Here is a 19,557-nt window from a genome sequence, read left to right on the forward strand (position 1 = left end):
TGTGTTGTTCACAAGTGGCTTGATGGGTTAAGGATGACTCATCCATCACTGTTTTACGACGTTGTAAGTCTGCAGCAAAACTTAGAAATTCAAAGCCCATTGGAAAAACTTTCTGTATCTGCAGTTATCTGAAAAACAGAATAGTAGCTTTCCATCCCACTTTGAGAAGAATGGGTTAATTAGTCCAAGTACCTCTGTCGATAAAAATTATACATATGGAATATATAAATTCTTTGTGCAGATAGCTTACTGCTGATCTAAAGAGGTAGAGTGAAACCTCTTGTATGTAGTTATGTCATCAGCCCCTCTTCCTTCTCTACAGAAATTCCAGTTTTCCCAATTGTTAGAGTATAATTCACACGAATCAACATTTAAGATGAGCAAATCTTTGAATTATCATGTTTGGAATTTCATTTCCTGACCAGTATTTTAAGGAAAGGGGAAATAAGTTATCTCACTTGATTTTTCCTCCTTCAACTGGCTTTATTCAAAAGATTCCAAAAAGATCCATTTTTAAAAACAAGCCTCTGAGAAACAAATTTGAAATCAATTTATAAAAGGCCTCTCTTTTATGCAACCACTGATAGTTCCTTATAAGGGTCCTCACTGTAACTATACATGTTTCAAACTGATAAGAACACACATACACACTACACTTTTACATCGTCATCGTCAAAGTATCCCCAGATTTCAAGCTCTAGGGAGTGAAAACACAAATTACACAAGACAACATTTAACAGCTAATAAATGAAAAAGGACACGAATCAGACCAGCATGAGTCAACAGGGACCATAACACCAAAACTGGTCTCGCTCTGTCCTACAACTATGAACACTTTCTTACTTTCTTCCAATCTCAGTTTTTAACTTTCTACTTTGCTTGTAGTGAGCATTAGATACACAACTAGTTTTACATCCACTTTTTCATATTCCAGAACCAGCAGCTTTAACACACAGTCACAATAAGGGAGTTTACCTCCGTATCGCTCCTTTAATTATTCCACTTGGTTCAGGGGCTGCCAATACTGCCTCAGATGGCATCACTTTGGACTCATTTGTTTCTCTCTAAAATGATTCAGATGTTTTATTAATTTTACATGAGCTCAAACTGCCTTGTTTTCTTTGTTTCCTTTTTTTAAAATCACTTTCTTTACAAACCACTTGGATTTATGGGGTTCCAATTAGTTTTGAACATTTGGTCAATTGTTTTGTATGTTTGGTCGACTATAGTCATGACTTCGGATCCCTCCAGACCCCATTTGACATTGTTTTCTTTCCCTGTTCAAGTGTGGGGCTCTTTACTGTCCCCAAGATGAACTAGGGCTTGTCCTCTCCTTGTTTAACATGGGGTTCTTTACTGTCCCCAGGGTGAACTAGGGCCGATCGAATGACCACCATATACAGCAAGATTCCCTTTTCTTCCTTAGTTCTTTTAGTACCATAATTTATAGCTGGGATCAACTAGCTGGTTTGTCCACTAAAAAAGTTGCAATATCAAACATACTCACACAATTAGAGACCACACAGTTGATAGCAGAACACTGCAATACCCTGCTCACAACTCCAATTGTTGGAGAGGGGTTTTAAAGAGGACTGAGTTTCGCACAAACCAATCTATATTTGGAGCCCCTATACCACGTGGGAGGGGCCTGAGACCATTCGAGATCTGGCTTTCATATGGGGCCTAACTCAGGTTGGAGGTTAGTGACACTCTACCTTTCCAATGAAGTACAGGATATTTAGACATACCGCATTAAAATGGTTACATGCAATATTAACATCAGTGTTTGCCACATCCCCTCTGACCTACACATCCAATCCTATGAATACACGATCAATGATGGACAACTTCATGGTCCTCCCATCATCTCATGATGTTTGCCAGACACCCTATCACCTATCCTTGGGCTACTATGATTATTGACCACATTCCAACACCGATTGTTATGTCGCTTCCCAGACTTTTGCCAGCTGTATCATATACTTGCTTATTACTGTTGACTTTTCAGATATGCAATTTACATCCCTTGCTGATCTTAGTCCAGAAGATTAAAAAGGATGTTTATTTCTAACATTGTTATAATATTTGTAGTATCAACTCTAATATAAAGCTATACATAGTTAAACCTAGTATGATTCTGTGACAAAGCTAACAATTTTGTTAACAGCTTCCCTCTTATCCGACTTGCAAAGTAAAAATTATTTATTCTCTCAAGGTTATAGTGACCTATTTCAAAATTATTTCTGCCCCTTTTGCCATATTATTTCTTGGTACTCATATGAAGTTATCTTGTTTATACTTTTTTGTTGTTCTAACCTTGCTAAGAATGAAAACATTTTCAAGGTATTCATTGAAACTAATGTCTGCATTCATGGCTAACTGCCTTCATAAATTTAATTCCCCAATATCTAATAAATTTAAACTCATTCTTATATGAATATGTGTCTACTCTAATATGTAATTATAATTATTTTAAAAGCCTCATCTAGGTAGGTCAAGCTTTTCCTTTCTATTTCATATAAAAATCGGAAGTTTCAAATCAGATGGTTTTCATTTGAGCTGCCTTATCAGAATCTTACTGCTTGCATTCTAGTCCCAGTTTACGAAGACTCAGAGGCATTTTGTTGTCTGGCTGTGAAGGCCATGATTTGAACTATATGAAATGTTACATCAGCTAAAATTTCCTTTGAATGTCTGTGTCAGTTAAAAACAAAATCCCTAATAACTACTTTGTCATATTCAGCCATAGGCAACAACAATATGCATCTTTCACTGAAGCAACACATTTGAATTTAGTGATGCTGAAGTGTTCTGGTGGGAGCAAATCTGATCATTTAGCAGTCAGAAACAGGTGGATATTTAAGCTTACTTGTGTTCGATGGCCGGGATTTGTCTTAATCTATGAAGAAATCCAGTCTCTAAAAGCCTGGGTTATTAAAGAAAATTAGCATATTGAAATAATGAATTTGAAATAATTACACAAAATGTCAAAATTTAGAAATCAATCAGCAGCATCTGAAATGCTTCTCCACACAAAATATTACCCTGTGTCTTAAATACTACAAGAATACTTTTTTTTTTAACGTGCTAGCACTTTCTCTTTGCAAGCAAGGCTCAGGTGCCCACATATACAAGTTTCTGATAAGAGGTTTTGATTAACTAATTGTCTAAACAAAGCTATACATGCAGATGTCTTTGCTTGTTCAATGTGTACAGACAGTTGAGACTGCTGCCACTGATAAAAAACAGGAACATGTTCAAACAAGACATTAACTGAAGTAGAATAAAGGATAATTACTAATGAAGTGCATAACTAGGTTTCTTAAAAGGATTTTGGGCCCGACACAACTGTTTCCTGGAGGATGTGGAACATGTAAAGCTGTTTTGCAAAATGGTCTACTAACTAAATCTTCAAGAGAATGATTGCTTCAGTCCTAACAGTTTAGCACTCAGGTTAACATTCTGCAAACTTTATTTTCCAACATGCTAAAATCCTAATGTTTTTGGTTACCACTGATACCAGTAACTTATGCATGGAAAGATACAAGAAAACAGCCACAGTCACACTGTTACTCATTTCCCACAAGTGGTATAAAAGATGGTATAAGGAAAATGACAGCATAGTTTAATTAAGCTGGCTCAGTATGTATTCATCAATGCTAATTACTAACTGCCATGTGTGTATGTTACATATTACTGCTAGACTGCATGTTTATTGCTTGCCTATTGCCAAGTACTCTCATAATCTTACAGAAGTTTCATTGCTGATCATGTTTACGTGAAAGTATGTCAGATACACACCACTGGAGAACATCAAATATAAAAGCATGAAGCATGACCTCATAATATGATGCAATTTTCTTATGTAAGCAGAGTTTTGATTTGTTTTACATTGAAAGAGCAAATTAAAATCCAAGGACTGGACTTAAGATTCAAAAGTAAGTTCAAATCCCTTCATTTGCAGCTGGACAATTCAACTACAGTTGATGAAATACATTTCAAGTAGAAAGCTAGTATGAATGATGCAGACCATGTAACTACCACATCACTGTAAATATTCATTTGGTACACAAATATCTATTTGAGAAGGAAATCTACAGTCCATGTGATGGGTCTGGTCCATTATGATTCCACTGCATTGTGGTTGACTATCCTTAATTTGTGTTTGCCTTTCCAAATGCATATAAATCCGGTCCCTCAGAATCCCCTCCAACAAAGTACCCACTAGTGACGCAAGACTCATTGGTCTATAGTTCCCTGAAATGGCCTAGCAGCAAGTTATTTAGTTGTCAAGGAGACAGCTCACCACCATCTCAAGGGCAATTAGGATGGGCAATGATTGTGGCCTTGGGAATGACACACACATTGCATTAAAGTTTGTGCGAAGATTTGTAGCTCGGGTGCTCGTTGTTGTGGTTCTGTTTGCCGAGCTGGAAGTTTTTGTTGCAAACGTTTTGTCCCCTGGCTAGGCGACATCATCAGTGCTTGGGAGCTTCCTGAGAAGCGCTTCTTTGATGTTTCCTCCGGTGTTTATAGTGGTCTGTCCCTGCCGCTTCCGGTTGTCAGTTTCAGCTGTCCGCTGTAGTGGTTGGTATATTGGGTCCAGGTCGATGTGTTTGTTGATGGAGTTTGTGGATGAATGCCATGCCTCTAGGAATTCCCTGGCTGTTCTCTGTCTGGCTTGCCCTATGATAGTAGTGTTGTCCCAGTCGAATTCATGTTGCTTGTTGTCTGCGTGTGTGGCTACTAAGGATAGCTGGTCGTGTCGTTTCGTGGCTAGTTGATGTTCATGTATGCGGATTGTTAGCTGTCTTCCTGTTTGTCCTATATAGTGTTTTGTGCAGTCCTTGTACACTACTTGTACTAGTGTACAAGGACTGCACAAAACACTATATAGGACAAACAGGAAGACAGCTAACAATCCGCATACATGAACATCAACTAGCCACGAAACGACACGACCAGCTATCCTTAGTAGCCACACACGCAGACAACAAGCAACATGAATTCGACTGGGACAACACTACTATCATAGGGCAAGCCAGACAGAGAACAGCCAGGGAATTCCTAGAGGCATGGCATTCATCCACAAACTCCATCAACAAACACATCGACCTGGACCCAATATACCAACCACTACAGCGGACAGCTGAAACTGACAACCGGAAGCGGCAGGGACAGACCACTATAAACACCGGAGGAAACATCAAAGAAGCGCTTCTCAGGAAGCTCCCAAGCACTGATGATGTCGCCTCGCCAGGGGACGAAACATTTGCAACAAAAACTTCCAGCTCGGCGAACAGAACCACAACACATTGCACTAATTAAAAAAATGATGCAACATTTTATTTTTAATTTATTAATGCCCATTTTATGTGATATTTGAATGATCAATGGTATTTGACGTTGAATGTTTCTTCACAAATACTATATTAAAATTGTATACATCTTTCATTATTTAATTTCCATTTCCAAAGTAATTACTACAGCAATAGCCAAATCACAAATAAACATAAAATTTGAAAGGAGTTCATATAACAGAAGAGGAAATGCTGGAGGTCTTAAAAATGCATAAGGTTAGATAAATGCCCGGGACTTGATCAGGTGTTTCCCAAAACTTTGTGGGAAGCTAGGAAAAAGATTGCTGGGCCCCTTGCTGAGATACTTGTATCACTGACAGCCACGGGTGAGGTGCCAAAAGACTGGAGATTGGTAATGTAGTACCATTATTTAAGAAAGGCTGTAAAGAAAAGTCCAGGAACTATTGACTGGTGAGCCATGCGTCGGTGATGGGTAAGTTGTTGGAGGGAGTTCTGAGGGACAAAATTTACATGAATTTGAAAAGGCAAGCACTGATTAGGGAGGGTCAACATGGCTTTGTGAGTGAGGAATCATGCCTTGCTGACTCGACTGAGTTTTTTAAAATGAGGTAACAAAGAAGATTGATGAAGGCAGAGTGGGAGACATTATCTATATGGACTTCAGCCAAGTGTTCGACAAGATTCCGCATGGTAGACTGGTTTGTAAGGTTAGATCACATGGGATTCAGGGAGAACAAGCAAATTGGATACAAAATTGGCTTGAAGGTAAGAGACAGAGGGTGGTGGTAGAGAGGTACTTTTCGGACTAGAGCCTGTGACCAGCAGTGTGCCACAAGGATTGGTGGTACGTTCACTGCTTTTCATCACTTATTTGGATGAGAATGTAGGACGTATAATAAGTAAGCTTGCATGTGACACAAAAATAGATGGTGTAGTGGACAGTGAAGAAGATTATCTCAGAGTACAAAAGGCCCATGATCAGATAGGCCTATGGGCTGAGGTGTGGCAGATAGAGTTTAATTTAGATAAATGTAGTGTTGCATTTTGCTAAGACAAACCACGATACGACATGTACAAATAATGGCAGGTCCCTGGGAATGTTGTCAAACAAAGAGATCTAGGGGTGTAGGTGCATAGTTCATCGAAATTGGAGTCACAGGTAGATCGGGTGATGAAGGCTGCATTTGGCACGTTTACTTTTATTGGTCAGAGCATTGTGTATCCAAGTTGGGATGTCATGTTGTGGCTGTATAGGACATCAGTGAGGCCACTTTTAAAATACAGTAATCAATTCTAATCAACCTTCTATTGGAAGAATGTTTTAAAACTTGACAGGGTGCAGAAAAAATGCATAAGGATGTTGCTGGGACTGGAGTGTTTGAGTTATATGGACAGGCTGATTAGGCTGAGGCTTTTTCCCCCTGGAGAGTCAGAAGCTGAGGGGTAACCTCACAGAGGTTTATAAAATCATGAGGGACATAGATAGGGTGAAAAGCCAAGGCCTTTTTCCTAGGCTGAGGGAATCCAAAACTAGAAGGCATAAGGACCAGAGGGGTAACATTTTCATGCAAAGCGTGGTGCGTATATGGAATGAGCTGCCAGAGGAAGTGGTGGAGGCAAGGACAATGACAACATTTAAAAGGCATCTGGATTGTTATAGGAATCAGATGGATTTAGAGGAATATGGGCCAATTGCTAGCAAATGGGACTAGGTCAGGTTGGAATAACTGGTTGGTGCAGACGAGTTGGACCAAAGGATCTGTTTCCATGCTATGTGACTGCGACTCGATAACATATCAAGCTGGTGAAAGTTCCTCCTTACTTTTACAATTGCGGTGATCTTAAGAGTTTTAAATGTGCAAAATGTTTTGCCTATAGCCATTTGCATTTTGTGTTACTTTCGTGAGATAATGGATTGAATTTTACCAGAAATCAGTTTAGTGTCAATTTTCGTTTGTATCATGAACTGTTTCTCTCCACAAAGGTTATCAAGTTTCTTAATACTATTTTCTAAAACTCATCTCACTACCAATGCACCATACCTCTATGGTGGTCCACTTGTTGTATTTTCCCATTCATCGTTGGAAATACTTGCCACTCCTCGGATCTCCACACTCTTTAAAGCCCAGCCTTGCACCCAGTGAAGCACTGCTCTTCATGATCAGTGTGAATTGCCTCAAACACACCTGACAGAGGAAAACTGGCACTTCACTTTACTGACAGGGACCAGGACAAGGAGTTGATGTGAAGGAGACTGCCCTCTTCCCTCTGGATTGTCAAAACAGATGCTGCCAGCCTGGTCTACAGTTGTCACAATCTAAAGGAATACCCTGCATGAGAAGAGAGAGGCCCAATATAGGGAGAAAAAGAGCCAAGATGGGTGGTGGGGTGCTCTTCATCCACACGAGGAGAGGTTGTTGACCCTGACTGTCCCAAATGGCAAACTAACCTTGGAATAATATCAGAGGCTGCACTTGACATACTGTGCTGAGACCCATGTGCAAAAGTGGCACTGCTGCCTCACAGACCCAAACACTTGGGTTCAATTCCAGCCTCAAGTAACTGTGCAAACTCCATGAAGACATTCTCCCCAGGTTTCCTCCAGGTGCTCCATTTCCTCCTACAGTCCAAAGATGTGCAGGTTAAGTGGATTGGCCATGCAAGATTTTCCACAGTATCCAGAGATGTGTAGGTTAAAAGAATTAGCCATGGGAAATACAGAGTTACAGGGCAGGGGGTTGGGGATGGGCAGGATTCTCTTCGCAGAGTATTGTGGATTTGAGGGCGAATAATTTGCTTCCACGCTGTAGGGATTGTATGATCCCATGACCCTAGACTGAAGGATGCCTCCCTTGTTATGACTGAGGATTATGTTGAGACATGATCATTTGGCTGAAGGAAAAGCAGTGCATTTGTCACTAATGCTTCACGCACATAGTGCAGGTGTGAGATTGAGACAGCATGATGATGTACAGAAAAATATCCACTTCCTTAACTGATGACTGTTGACAAACAAGAGAATTTGCCTGGCTGCATATCTGTGCTAAAAAAGCAAGACAGAAATACTAGGAGCCTTGAAGCTCTAGCTGAGGGGATATAGTGCAAAAAGCAAGGCAAGGCATAGCAGGGAAGGCAGAAGGCCTTTGTTATTGATAACCGTCATCACTCCACAGACCAATCATTTACTTGTTGCTGACCAAATCTCCTTTCATATACACCCCTTGGCTCTAGCTTTTTGGAGTGACCTCAACTCCACTGCTTGAACAAGCAGCAATGTAGATAACACTGACAATAAGCGTTGGTAGCTTGTTTTGAAAAGTGCAGCAATCTCTTCCATTGTCTTGGTTAGTAAAACAGTGCTTTCTTCATTTCAGTCCTCAATCAAAAATACAAACAATAAAAAAGATACAGACTTTACAAAATGTAGAGTGTGGACTCTTCCTTGTTTCATGTGGTGTAGTCTAAGCATTAGCCGACTGGATAACATTGAGAGCTCAGGTTGAGCATCTGGTTTGATCAGTGCAAAGTCCGAGCAACGGTTTAATCTCTAGCCAAGTATTCAACAGTTGTGGCAAGTCATTTCATGCTGAAAATTTTGGTTGGATAAGAATAAATACTTTTAAAATAATAATTTAAATTTTATGAGTTTATGTTTAGCAGTAAAATTGAATTTTGGACAAAATTTAATATGGTAATTCAAACCAACTTGCCAATAATTTTCAGCAATTTAGTTGGCTAAATAACTCTTACTAATTAGTTGAAGTTTTCACTACTCATGCTTGATTTGTAAATCATTAGTAGTTACTGGTATTTTATGAGCTCTGCTCCCTGCTGTTGTGCAAATGTGATTTGTTGCTCATTTATAAACAGGTTGCACGAAATTAGCATGTCAAGTGCCACATCCAAACTATCACATAATGGACATGGACAAGCAAGATGCAAGCTTCAATAAATAGACACATGCATATAGCATATGTGCACATCAATATCAAAATGCATATTTCAAATCTGGACTACATTCATGGAGTGTAACATAACTTAATATGTTTGAGCTTTTTGTTTTCTAACCAGAAAAGCTTTTATTTATGGCACACATCTGTGACAACTGTTCAGAATTCAAATAAATATTGGGAAGTGTTACATAATTTTACATACCAAATCAAGCTCCATTTACTCTTAATCTGAATACTTTAAACTCATGCTGTATAGCATAATATAGTTTGATAAAACAGAAACAAATGAGTTTGTACATATTTGAACACTCTGAGATTCTATAATCTACAGGTCATTCTGCTATAAGGTGACGGATGTGATCCTCTGCGACGTCGCGCTATAGAAAATCGCACTATGGAAAATCGCTATAGAAAATCACACTGTAGAAGATCACGAATAGAAAATGGCTATATCCGGTCAGTCGAACACTTGCATTATCCAAACAATGTCCACAATTTGTCAATTGTATTACAGCTAATTCGTGCTAACGAAATGTGCTTTAAAACAGAATGGCCTGTACTTCATTATAACATTCTTGCAGCTAACACAGGAAAAAAATTACATAAAACCCATTTTTAAAAGTCCCACTGTATTTACTACCATTTTTTTTTCTTCCATTTAAGTAAATTTGGATAGTAGCAACTACCTGAAAAATGAAATGTGCATAGCAACTCGGCTGGGCCTCATCAGCCATTTATTTCTAACAACTGAAAGAATTTTTACAACTTGCTGGTCACATATTAAAATAGTATTCAAACATAAGTGGTGCTACTGAACTTTCTAAAATGTTATCTTCTTCAATCAACTGCATATGTTCTGAGATGCTGCTGCTATGTATTTAATTCCTATAACTGGGTTTAGTAACTAATAGTTTGTACCATTGAAGATGACAAATTTACTCAACCAAAGCTCATTTAAAACATGAAAGATCTTACTTACCAGAGGATCCCTTTCTCCTCCCACAAGATTTTTTACAGCACCATTCTTCAGGGATACAGAGCGGATTGTGCTACTCTCACTGTCAGAAATGAAAAGGCAATTCCATTCTGGAAGAGCTACAGATAGACCTGATGGTTGAGCAAATCCTGCTTTGTGAGGATAGGAATTGTTTCGATTTTCCTCATTCCCACTCCCAGCAAAACGAATGCATGTTCCCTTTTTATACTCACTAGGAGAAACATATACATACACACGTTTGTAACACTAACATAAATTTTGAAGTTGTACTTTTAGCTATACTTTGTCTTAAAAAATGAATGAAACAATTTCAGAAACATTTTCTCTTCAAAAATTTTGTAAGTGTACCAAGATATGAAAGTACTACTGCAATATTTCAACTGGTTACAAACTTCACGTTATTGTAAATTTTTGAATATGGTCCAATCCAAATTATAAACTGCATAATCTCTTCAAAATAACTGGATCCTGTTCAGATAGAACAACATATCAACTTGTTCTTTTTGCAAAAACACCACCACTTTGGAAGCTATATTACCCAGTATTTTTCAGGCTGTGCCACTGCCTGCAATGTGCCTAAGCAGATTTGGCAGCAGCCAGAGAACAATGTGGCTACTTTCAGATATTATTTTTGGTTTAGAAACCGTAGTGGTTCATGGCAGTGGAGAAAAGTCGCATCTGAGATCCCCAGTGTTGCACAAAATCCTGACTTGAACACAATCATAAAATCTGTTTTTGTACCAGATCACATTCAAATGTTTTGAATCAGAGGCCAAGCAGATTGATTATATTCTTAACATATTAATCATCATTACCCATGGCCAGTTTCAGTAGTCAACAAATATACTAATGCCTTAATTATTCCGCAAAAGAAAAAGGATGCACAAGCTCATAAGATTTTCTTTCATTTTTAAACTTCAATGGAAATCTGTATCGAAATACTCTACACATTATTTTCCTAACTCATGGATAATTAAATCTATAATTTCTTGTATTCCCTTATTAAAATTCATTGACGTAAGGAATAAATTGTAGGTTTTACGGCTGGCATACTAGTGGAATATATCATTTCAGTCAGCCTAAAACTCTTCCTCCTTCTACTATTCCATGTCAAGGAGACATTGGGTTAAAATCTACTGGCAATTTTAAAAAAATCATGGGATGAGGGTGTTGCTGGTTAGGCCAGCATTTATTGCCTGTCCCTCATTGCCCAGAGGGCAGTTAAGAGTCAACCACATTGCTATGGGTCTGGAGTCACATGAGGCCACACCAGGCAAAGATGGCAGTTTCCTTCCCTAAAGGACATTAGTGAATCAGATGGGTTTTTCTAACAATCGACAATGGATTCATGGTCATCATTAGACTCTTTAACTCCAGATATTTATTGAATTCAAATTTAACCAGCTGCCATGGCAAGATTCAAACCTGTGTCTCCAGGACATTACCTGAGTTTCTGATTAATAGTCCAGTGATAATACCACTAGGCCATTGGTTATGAAACTGATGCTGCTCAGTGCTATTTATGTGTTAATGTACAACAAATTCAAGCAGAGGATGGATGTATTATTATACATGGATAACCAGATGTTGTCCAAGATGTGTGCAATTACCTTCAAGAAACTTGCATCATGCTACCTGCTTCATCATTGTGAATTAGTTGTATTTGCATGTTTGATGAACCTAATCTACCACTGAAATTTATATCTTATTCATTCCAGTCCAGTTGCCTTTTGTTTAAAAAACACTGCTTAGGCTAGTGCTAATTACATCAATTAAGATCTTTAGCACTGAAAATTAATTATTACAAGTATGTTTCATTTCTTCATGTATGAACTATTGTTGAAGATTTCACGAACATAAAACTTTTCCTTTTGGTCATAAAACAATCTTTCTTTGCTTGAGTTGGTTTTGAATTCACTCACTTCTAAGTCCTTGCACTATTCATGTCACAATACTTTAATTTGATTGATTAAAGTGATAGCAATGTTATGCTCTGTTCACACCGGTTTCACATGCCTGGCTTCCTTTCCTGTGCCATCATCAACTTTCAAAAATATGCTATGTAAAAAATTCACTTAAATGTGTAAGGGCAAGTCTTGTTAACTGTAGATGACTTTGGATTTGTTCCGACAACAACTCATGGCCTAGAGATTTAAATTGTATGGATTGTTTCCACTAGGACATGCTTGTGAAGCTTTGTTTACATTTACTGACACTGAGCAGATATAAATACACTGCTACACCAATTAACCCATTCCTGTTATAATAGCTGAAATGATCTAAATGAGAATGGTCTTTGGTCATGTTCTAGGTTTAATGTAACTACAAAGTAGTAGTTATTTTTCAAATGCATCCATGATGTCAGTCACAAAATAATTCCAAATTTTATTTCAGGCAACATTTATTGAGCAATGAAACATTTGGCTGGAATTTCCCCTCCCCAGTGTGGTGTGAATAATGGCAAGGAAGGTAATGCAGAAAGAGTGAGAAATCTGACAGATGACATTGAGAATCATTTTTCCTGATTTTTCTGTTGGGGCTTAAATGGCGATTTCTGAATCTTACCACTGAGTGATTTTGAGTATGTTATTATTATTTTTTCATCTCATTCAAGCCCCAACACTCCCCACTAATACACCATGAGTATTCCCCTCTCCTTCATTAAGATACTAGCCAGTGCAAATTCCCGACAAGCAAAGAAGAACAAATACTGGGCAGTTGCAGCTAGCCCAGTGCCCATCACAGGTGTCTCTAATTTTTCTTTCAGAGAACAGAACAAAGTCTCTGCATGCTCCAAGGCCACCCACCCTCATCACCCTTTGTCCATGCAACTCTGCAAACTACCAGCCTCACCACGTCATTATGCTGTTTGGCTGAGCATCGTAGCTGAGCCCACAGGGGCCGACCAGACCCCACAGTCACCGCCCGTTTCAATTCCCCTAACCACTCCCTTTCCGATATGACCATCCTTGGCCTATTCCATTGCCACAATGAACCACACTGCAAATTGGAGGAACAGTTCTGGTCGCCCTATTATAGGAAAGATGTGGATGCTTTGGAGAGGGTTCAGAGGAGGTTTACCAGGATGCTGCCTGCAATGGAGGGCTTATCTTACGAAGAGAGGTTGACTGAGCTCGGACATGTTTCATTGGAAAAAAGAAGGAAGAGAGGGAACCTAACTGAGGTGTACAAGGTAATGAGAGGCATAGATAGAGTTGATAGCCAGAGACTTTTTCCCAGGGCAGAAATTGTTAAAATGAGGGATCATAGTTTTAAGCTGTTTGTCGGAATGTATAGAGGGGATGTCAGAAGTGGGTTCTTTGCGCAGAGAGTTGTGGGAGCATGGAATGCGTTGCCAGCAGCAGTTGTGGAAGCGAGGTCATTGGGGATATTTAAGAGACTGCTGGCCATGCATATGTTCACAGAAACTTGAGGGTTCATACATTAGGTTTACCTTACATGAGGATCAATGGTCGGCACAACATCGTGGGCTGAAGGGCCTGTTCTGTGCTGTACTGTTCTATGTTCTATGTTCCAACACCTTTGTCTTCCGCCTGGGCAACCTACAGCCTGGAGGACTCAACATTGAGTTCTCAGATTTCAAATAACCTCCCTTCCCAGATCCTCCCCAACTCAACCACTCCTCCCTGCCCTACCAACAAGATTAATTCCTCCCATTAACCAAGTCGTACCCTCTACCTGTCTTCACCTATCCTCACTTCATGACCCTGTCCCCACCACCCCCTTTATCTGCAGCTCCCCCTACGTGCACCCCAGTCCTGAAGAAGGGTTACATTAGAAAGGTTGACTTTTCCACCTCCTGATGCTGTCTGGCTTGCTGTGTTCTTCCAGCCTCCAGCCTGTCTATATCAGACATCACTTCAACCATTAACACTTCACTTTGGAGCTCAGAAACATCCAATGACTTACATGCTTCTTTCAGGTTGTTTTCTGTGCAGGGACATTGATGCATCTCATGCATGTGCATGGGAAGCATCTTAGTGCACTTAGTTTGTTTAGTTAGTACTTTTTCAGTTTATTGCTAACCTGGGCCAGCCTTTGCACACTTCACATCACTTTAAGGCACATTCACTAGCTTCAGTACTGACCTACAGGCTGCTAATCTCAGTGGCCCGCATTACTTTCATTGTGCAAACAATCTTTAGAGCTAAGTTACAGGTTGCCATCCTCTGTGGCTTAAATTGCTTTTTATTGCAGACAGAGATAGAGAGGCTACTTGTGATGGTGGGAGTGCATTTAGCAAAACAAAAGGGGCGGATATATCAGTAGGAAAAAGTACTGTGCTCCTCTTTATCAAGGTAAAAACAATGACTGCAGATGCTGGAAACCAGAGTCTGGATTAGTGGTGCTGGAAGAGCACAGCAGTTCAGGCAGCATCCAAGGAGCTTCGAAATCGATGTTTCGGGCAAAAGCCGAAAGGTCGATTTCGAAGCTCCTTGGATGCTGCCTGAACTGCTGTGCTCTTCCAGCACCACTAATCCAGAAACTCCTCTTTATCAGTCCAGCCATCTGCATGTCAGGATCCCTTTCGGCCGGGCAGGCAGCAACTTTCCTTTCTAATGGGCTATATGTTGAATGTTAGATGAACACCAAAGTGTGAGAGCTCCTTTCTATCTTGCAGCTGCTGAACTGATGTGTAGCTGGGATTTGAAAATGGCACCAGAGGTATGAAAACCAGAAATTCCTAACAGTGGTGAGAATCTCCCCCCCCGCCCCTCCAGCTATGCAATTTTCCCACGAAAGGTACCCAACACATCTGAGTTAATGAGATGAGAAGTGGAAGATTGCAACAGAAAAATCAATCCAAACCATGGCACTGTGAATCTCACTTAACAAAACATTACCTACAAATGGGAAAATTTCACCCTCTTTTTTTTCAAATTCTTACTTATGATATATAAATTTCACAGTTAGTCAAACAGATCACTGATCCAAGACGACAGACTGTACGTTTTTTTGAGCAGAATCCTTTTCTTATCGATAAGGTATTGGGAAGGATTTAAACTAATGTAGCAGGGGGATGGGAACTAAATGAGGATGTTAGTGGACAGTAAGAAGGTAGTAACTAAAGCCTGTAAGGAACTAGATAATGAAGTCAGCATGACTAAGGGGAAGACGAGGCAGGGATCAGAGGATGAAAGTAAAGGGTAAGTGATCTGAGGTGCATTTGTTTTAATATGAGAAGTGTAGTAGATAAGGCAGATGAACTTAGGGCTTGAATTAGTACCTTGGGGGTATGATGTTATTGCTATTACTGAGACTTGGTTAAGGGAAGGGTATAGATGCTTCAGGCGGGATACAGAGGGAGGTAAAAGGGGTGGAGGAGTTGTATTACTGGTCAGAGAGGATATCACAGTTGTGCTGAAGGACGGCACTATGAAGTACTCTTAGCAGTGAGGCAATATGGGCAAAGCTCAGAAATAGGAATGGTGTGGTAACAATGTTGCGGCTGTACAACAGGCCTCCCAAAAGCAAGTGTGAGATGGAGGTACAAATATATAAGACAGATTATGGAAAGATGTAGGAGCAACAGGGAGATTTTAATTTTCCCAACATTGACTGGGATTCAGTTAGTGTTAGAGGTTTAGATGGAGCAGAATTTGTAAGAAGCAGCCAGGAAGGTTTTTATAAAGCAGTATGTAAATAGTCCAACTCGGGAAGGGGCCATACAGGTGTTGGGGAATGAGCCCGGCTAGGTGGTTGAAGTTTCAGTAAGGGATTACTTTGGAAATAGTGATCACAATTCCGTAAGTTTTAGAATACTCATGGACAAAGATGACTGTGGTCCTAAAGGAAGAGTGCTAAATTGGGGGAAGGCCAACTATATCAAAATTCAGCAGGGGCTGGGGAATGTGGATTGGGAGCAGCTGTTTGAGGGTAAATCCACATTTGATATGTGGGAGGCCTTTAAAGAGAGGTTGATTAAAGTGCAAGACAGACATGTCCCTGTGAAAATGGGGGATAGAGATGGCAAGATTAGGGAACCCATGGATGACAGGTGAAATTGTGAAGTTGTAAAAGCAAGCATACTTAGGCTAGGCAACTGAAAACAGATGAACCTTCGGAAGAATAGCGCAAAAGCAGGCCCAATTTAAAACGAGGAATTAAGAGGTCTAATAGGGGTCATGAAATATCTTTAGCAAACAGGATTAAGGAAAATCCCAAAGCCTTTTATTCATATATAAGGAGCAAGAGGGTAATGAGAGAAAGGGTTTGCCCATTCAAGGACAAAAGAGGAAAGTTATGCATGGAGTCAGAGAAAACAGGTGGGATTCTTAATGAGTATTTTGCATCGGTATTCACCGAGGAGAGGGACATGATGTTGAGGTTGGGGATAGACATTTGATTACTCTAGGTCAAGTCAGCATAAGGAGAAAGGACGTGTTGGGTATTCTAAAAGGAGTTAAAGGTGAACAAGTCCCCAGGTCTGGATGGGATCTATCCCAGGTTACTGAGGGAAGCGAGAGAGGAAATAGCTGGGGCCTTAATAGATATCTTTGGAGCAACCTTGATCATGGGTGGGGTCCTGGAGGACTGGAGAATTACTAATATTGTCCACTTGTCTAATACGGGTAGCAAAGATAATCCAGGTAATTATAGACTGGTTAGCCTGACGTCACTGGTAAGGAAACTGCTGAAGAAGATACTGAGGGAGAGGATCTATATACATTTGGAAGAAAATGGACTTATCAGTGATAGGTAGCATGGTTTGGTGCAGGGAAGGTCATGTCTTATCAACTTAACAAAATTCTTTGAGGAAGTGACAAAGTTGATTGATAAGGGAAGGGTTGTAGATGTCATATTCATCGTCTTCAGTAAGGCATTTGATAAGGCTCTCCATGGTAGGCTGATGGAGAAAGTGAAGTCGCATGGGGTCCAGAGTGTACAAGCTAGATGGATATAAAATTGGCTGGACAACAGGAGACAGAATGTAGTAGTGGAAGGGAGTTTCTCAAAATGGAGAACTGTGACCAGTGGTGTTCCATAGGGATCCGCGCTACGACCACTTTTGTTTATGATATACATAAATAATCTAAAGGAAAGTATCGGTGATCTGATTAGCAAGTTTGTCGATGACACGAAGATTGGTGGAATCGCAGATACTGAAGGAGACTGTAATATATATAGATAGATTGGCGAGTTGGATGGAGAAATGGCAGATAAAGTTCAATCCAGGCAAATGCGAGGTGATGCATTTTGGAAGATCCAATTCTAGACTGAAATATGCGGTAAATGGAAAAGCTCTGGGGAACATTAATGTACAAGGAGATCTGAGTGTTCACTGGTCACAGTTCTCCATTTTGAGAAACTCCCTTCCACTACTACATTCTGTCTCCTGTTGTCCAGCCAATTTTATATCCATCTAGCTTGTACACTCTGGACCCCATGCGACTTCACTTTCTCCATCAGCCTACCATGGAGAGCCTTATCAAATGCCTTACTGAAGACGATGAATATGACATTGCACCCTGAAGATGGCAACACAGGTCGATAGAGTGGTCGAGAAAGCAAATGGCATGCTTTCCTTCATTGGATGGGGTATTGAGTACAAGAGTTGGCAGGTCATGTTACAGTTATATAGGACTTTGGTTCGGCCACATTTGGAATACTGCATACAGTTCTGGTTGCGACATTACCAGAAGGATCTTGATGCTTTGGAGAGGGTACAGAGGAGGTTCACCAAGGATGTAGCCTGGTATGGAGGGTGCTAGCTATCAAAACAGATTGAGTAGATTAGGATTATTTTCATTAGAAAGACAGAGGTTGAGGGGGAACCTGATGAGATGTATAGACAGGGTGGATAGCAAGAAGCTTTTTTTCCCCCCAGAGTGGGGGACTCAATTACTAGGGGTCACAAGTTCAAGGTGAGATGGAAAAGTTTAAAGGAAATATATGTGGAAAATTCTTTACGCAGAGGGTGGTGGATGCCTGGAATGTGTTGCCAGCAGAGGTGGCATTTAAGATGTATCTAGACAACTACATGAATGGGCAGGGAGCAGAGGGATACAGATCCTTGGCAAATAGGCAACAGGTTTAGATAGAGGATCTGGATTGGCACAAGCTTGGAGGGCCAAAGTGCCTGTTCCTGTGCTGTAATTTTCTTTGTACTTTTGTAAATAACACGGTTCTTAAAAATTCAATCTGAATTACATGGCTTTCATTCTTTTCCAATTATGAAATACAGATGCACTTTAGTACTACAATTGGAGAATGTTGCAAGGGAACAGGGTGTTTAATTGATGAATATATTATTTGTTCTTGGATATGAATTGAAAATACAGTAAACTGAAATTAAACAGTACTATCTAAAACACGCTTAGAGGATTTGAAGTATCAATCACTTTATCATTATCTGGTTTGCAGCAAATTAAAAATGTTCTCAAAGGGGCATGCAATCCCAGTCTGATAAAGAACTATACAGGTGATGAATATATAACTCTATGTCAGTGAGCCATTTTGAAGCCATATATATTGTGTAAATTAATACAGTTTAAGAAAGCCTTCAGAAGTACACTCAAATGTCCATCAAATATTTCTCTATATATGGAGAATATTGTTATAAAAAATTGTCAACAATTACTTACATTCCACTATGAAGTTTTCCATCTTCTAGAAAAATGACCCATATTTGATGAGTTCCTGCCATTGCAATAAACAGAAGACTACCTTTGGTACTGTCTGCTGTAAGAGAGATCACGTAATTAGAAGAATGAGAGACAATCTCTTTTAAACATATACAAATCTCAAAGGACAGAGCAGGGTAGATCCTGAGAGGATCCCACACCAGCTATAGTTTAGACTGGTTTGAAATGAATCCAGAAGACACTGCAGATTTTAAAAATGGTGGGTGGGTCCCAGATATGGAAAGATGCTCTCATTTCCAACAGATCTTATTTTTACTGGTGAGGGTAAGCAGTGGTGTATAATTGAAAAAGGAGGGAAATTTGAACTCACTGTAGCCTTTTGAACTTAATGCTTGATCAAACAAAGCAGATTTTGGCAGTACCAGAAGTGTTAACTCTGTGCTGGAATAAAACAATTTACAGAATAAACAAACTCCTTTGAAGGGCAGATGACTTCTGTCATGATATGAAGTTTTTTGTTAAATGGATAACGGAGCTTATAATAAAAAAAAACACAAGAATTACAAAAACAAGTTAAGTTTGTAGACAGCACGTATGAGCAAACATAAGATATAAAATATGGGAACTTGGGACTGGGACATCATTGCTATTACTGAAACATGGCTGAGGGACAGATAGGA

The 19,557-nt window shown here is 39.7% G+C and overlaps 1 protein-coding gene across 6 annotated transcripts in view; it reads right to left on the reverse strand.

Annotated features, from left to right (window-relative positions):
- nhlrc2 (NHL repeat containing 2) overlaps positions 1 to 19,557 on the reverse strand; it is a 92,761-nt gene that overhangs the window by 26,061 nt on the left and 47,143 nt on the right. For 5 of the 6 annotated variants that reach the window (XM_087998870.1, XM_087998869.1, XM_087998872.1 and 2 more), the window contains 2 exons: positions 18,878 to 18,974; positions 10,254 to 10,482 (listed from right to left, as the gene is read on the reverse strand). In XM_087998870.1, coding sequence (XP_087854996.1) covers positions 10,254 to 10,482; positions 18,878 to 18,974 — 326 coding nt within the window. The remainder of the gene's footprint in view (positions 1 to 10,253; positions 10,483 to 18,877; positions 18,975 to 19,557) is intronic. The other variant, XM_043712792.2, reaches the window with a different exon arrangement.

The sequence above is a fragment of the Chiloscyllium plagiosum genome, unplaced genomic scaffold, assembly GCF_037043375.1.
Source record: "Chiloscyllium plagiosum isolate Xiang-an unplaced genomic scaffold, Cpla_swu_hap1 HiC_scaffold_22, whole genome shotgun sequence".
NCBI classification, from domain to species: domain Eukaryota; kingdom Metazoa; phylum Chordata; class Chondrichthyes; order Orectolobiformes; family Hemiscylliidae; genus Chiloscyllium; species Chiloscyllium plagiosum.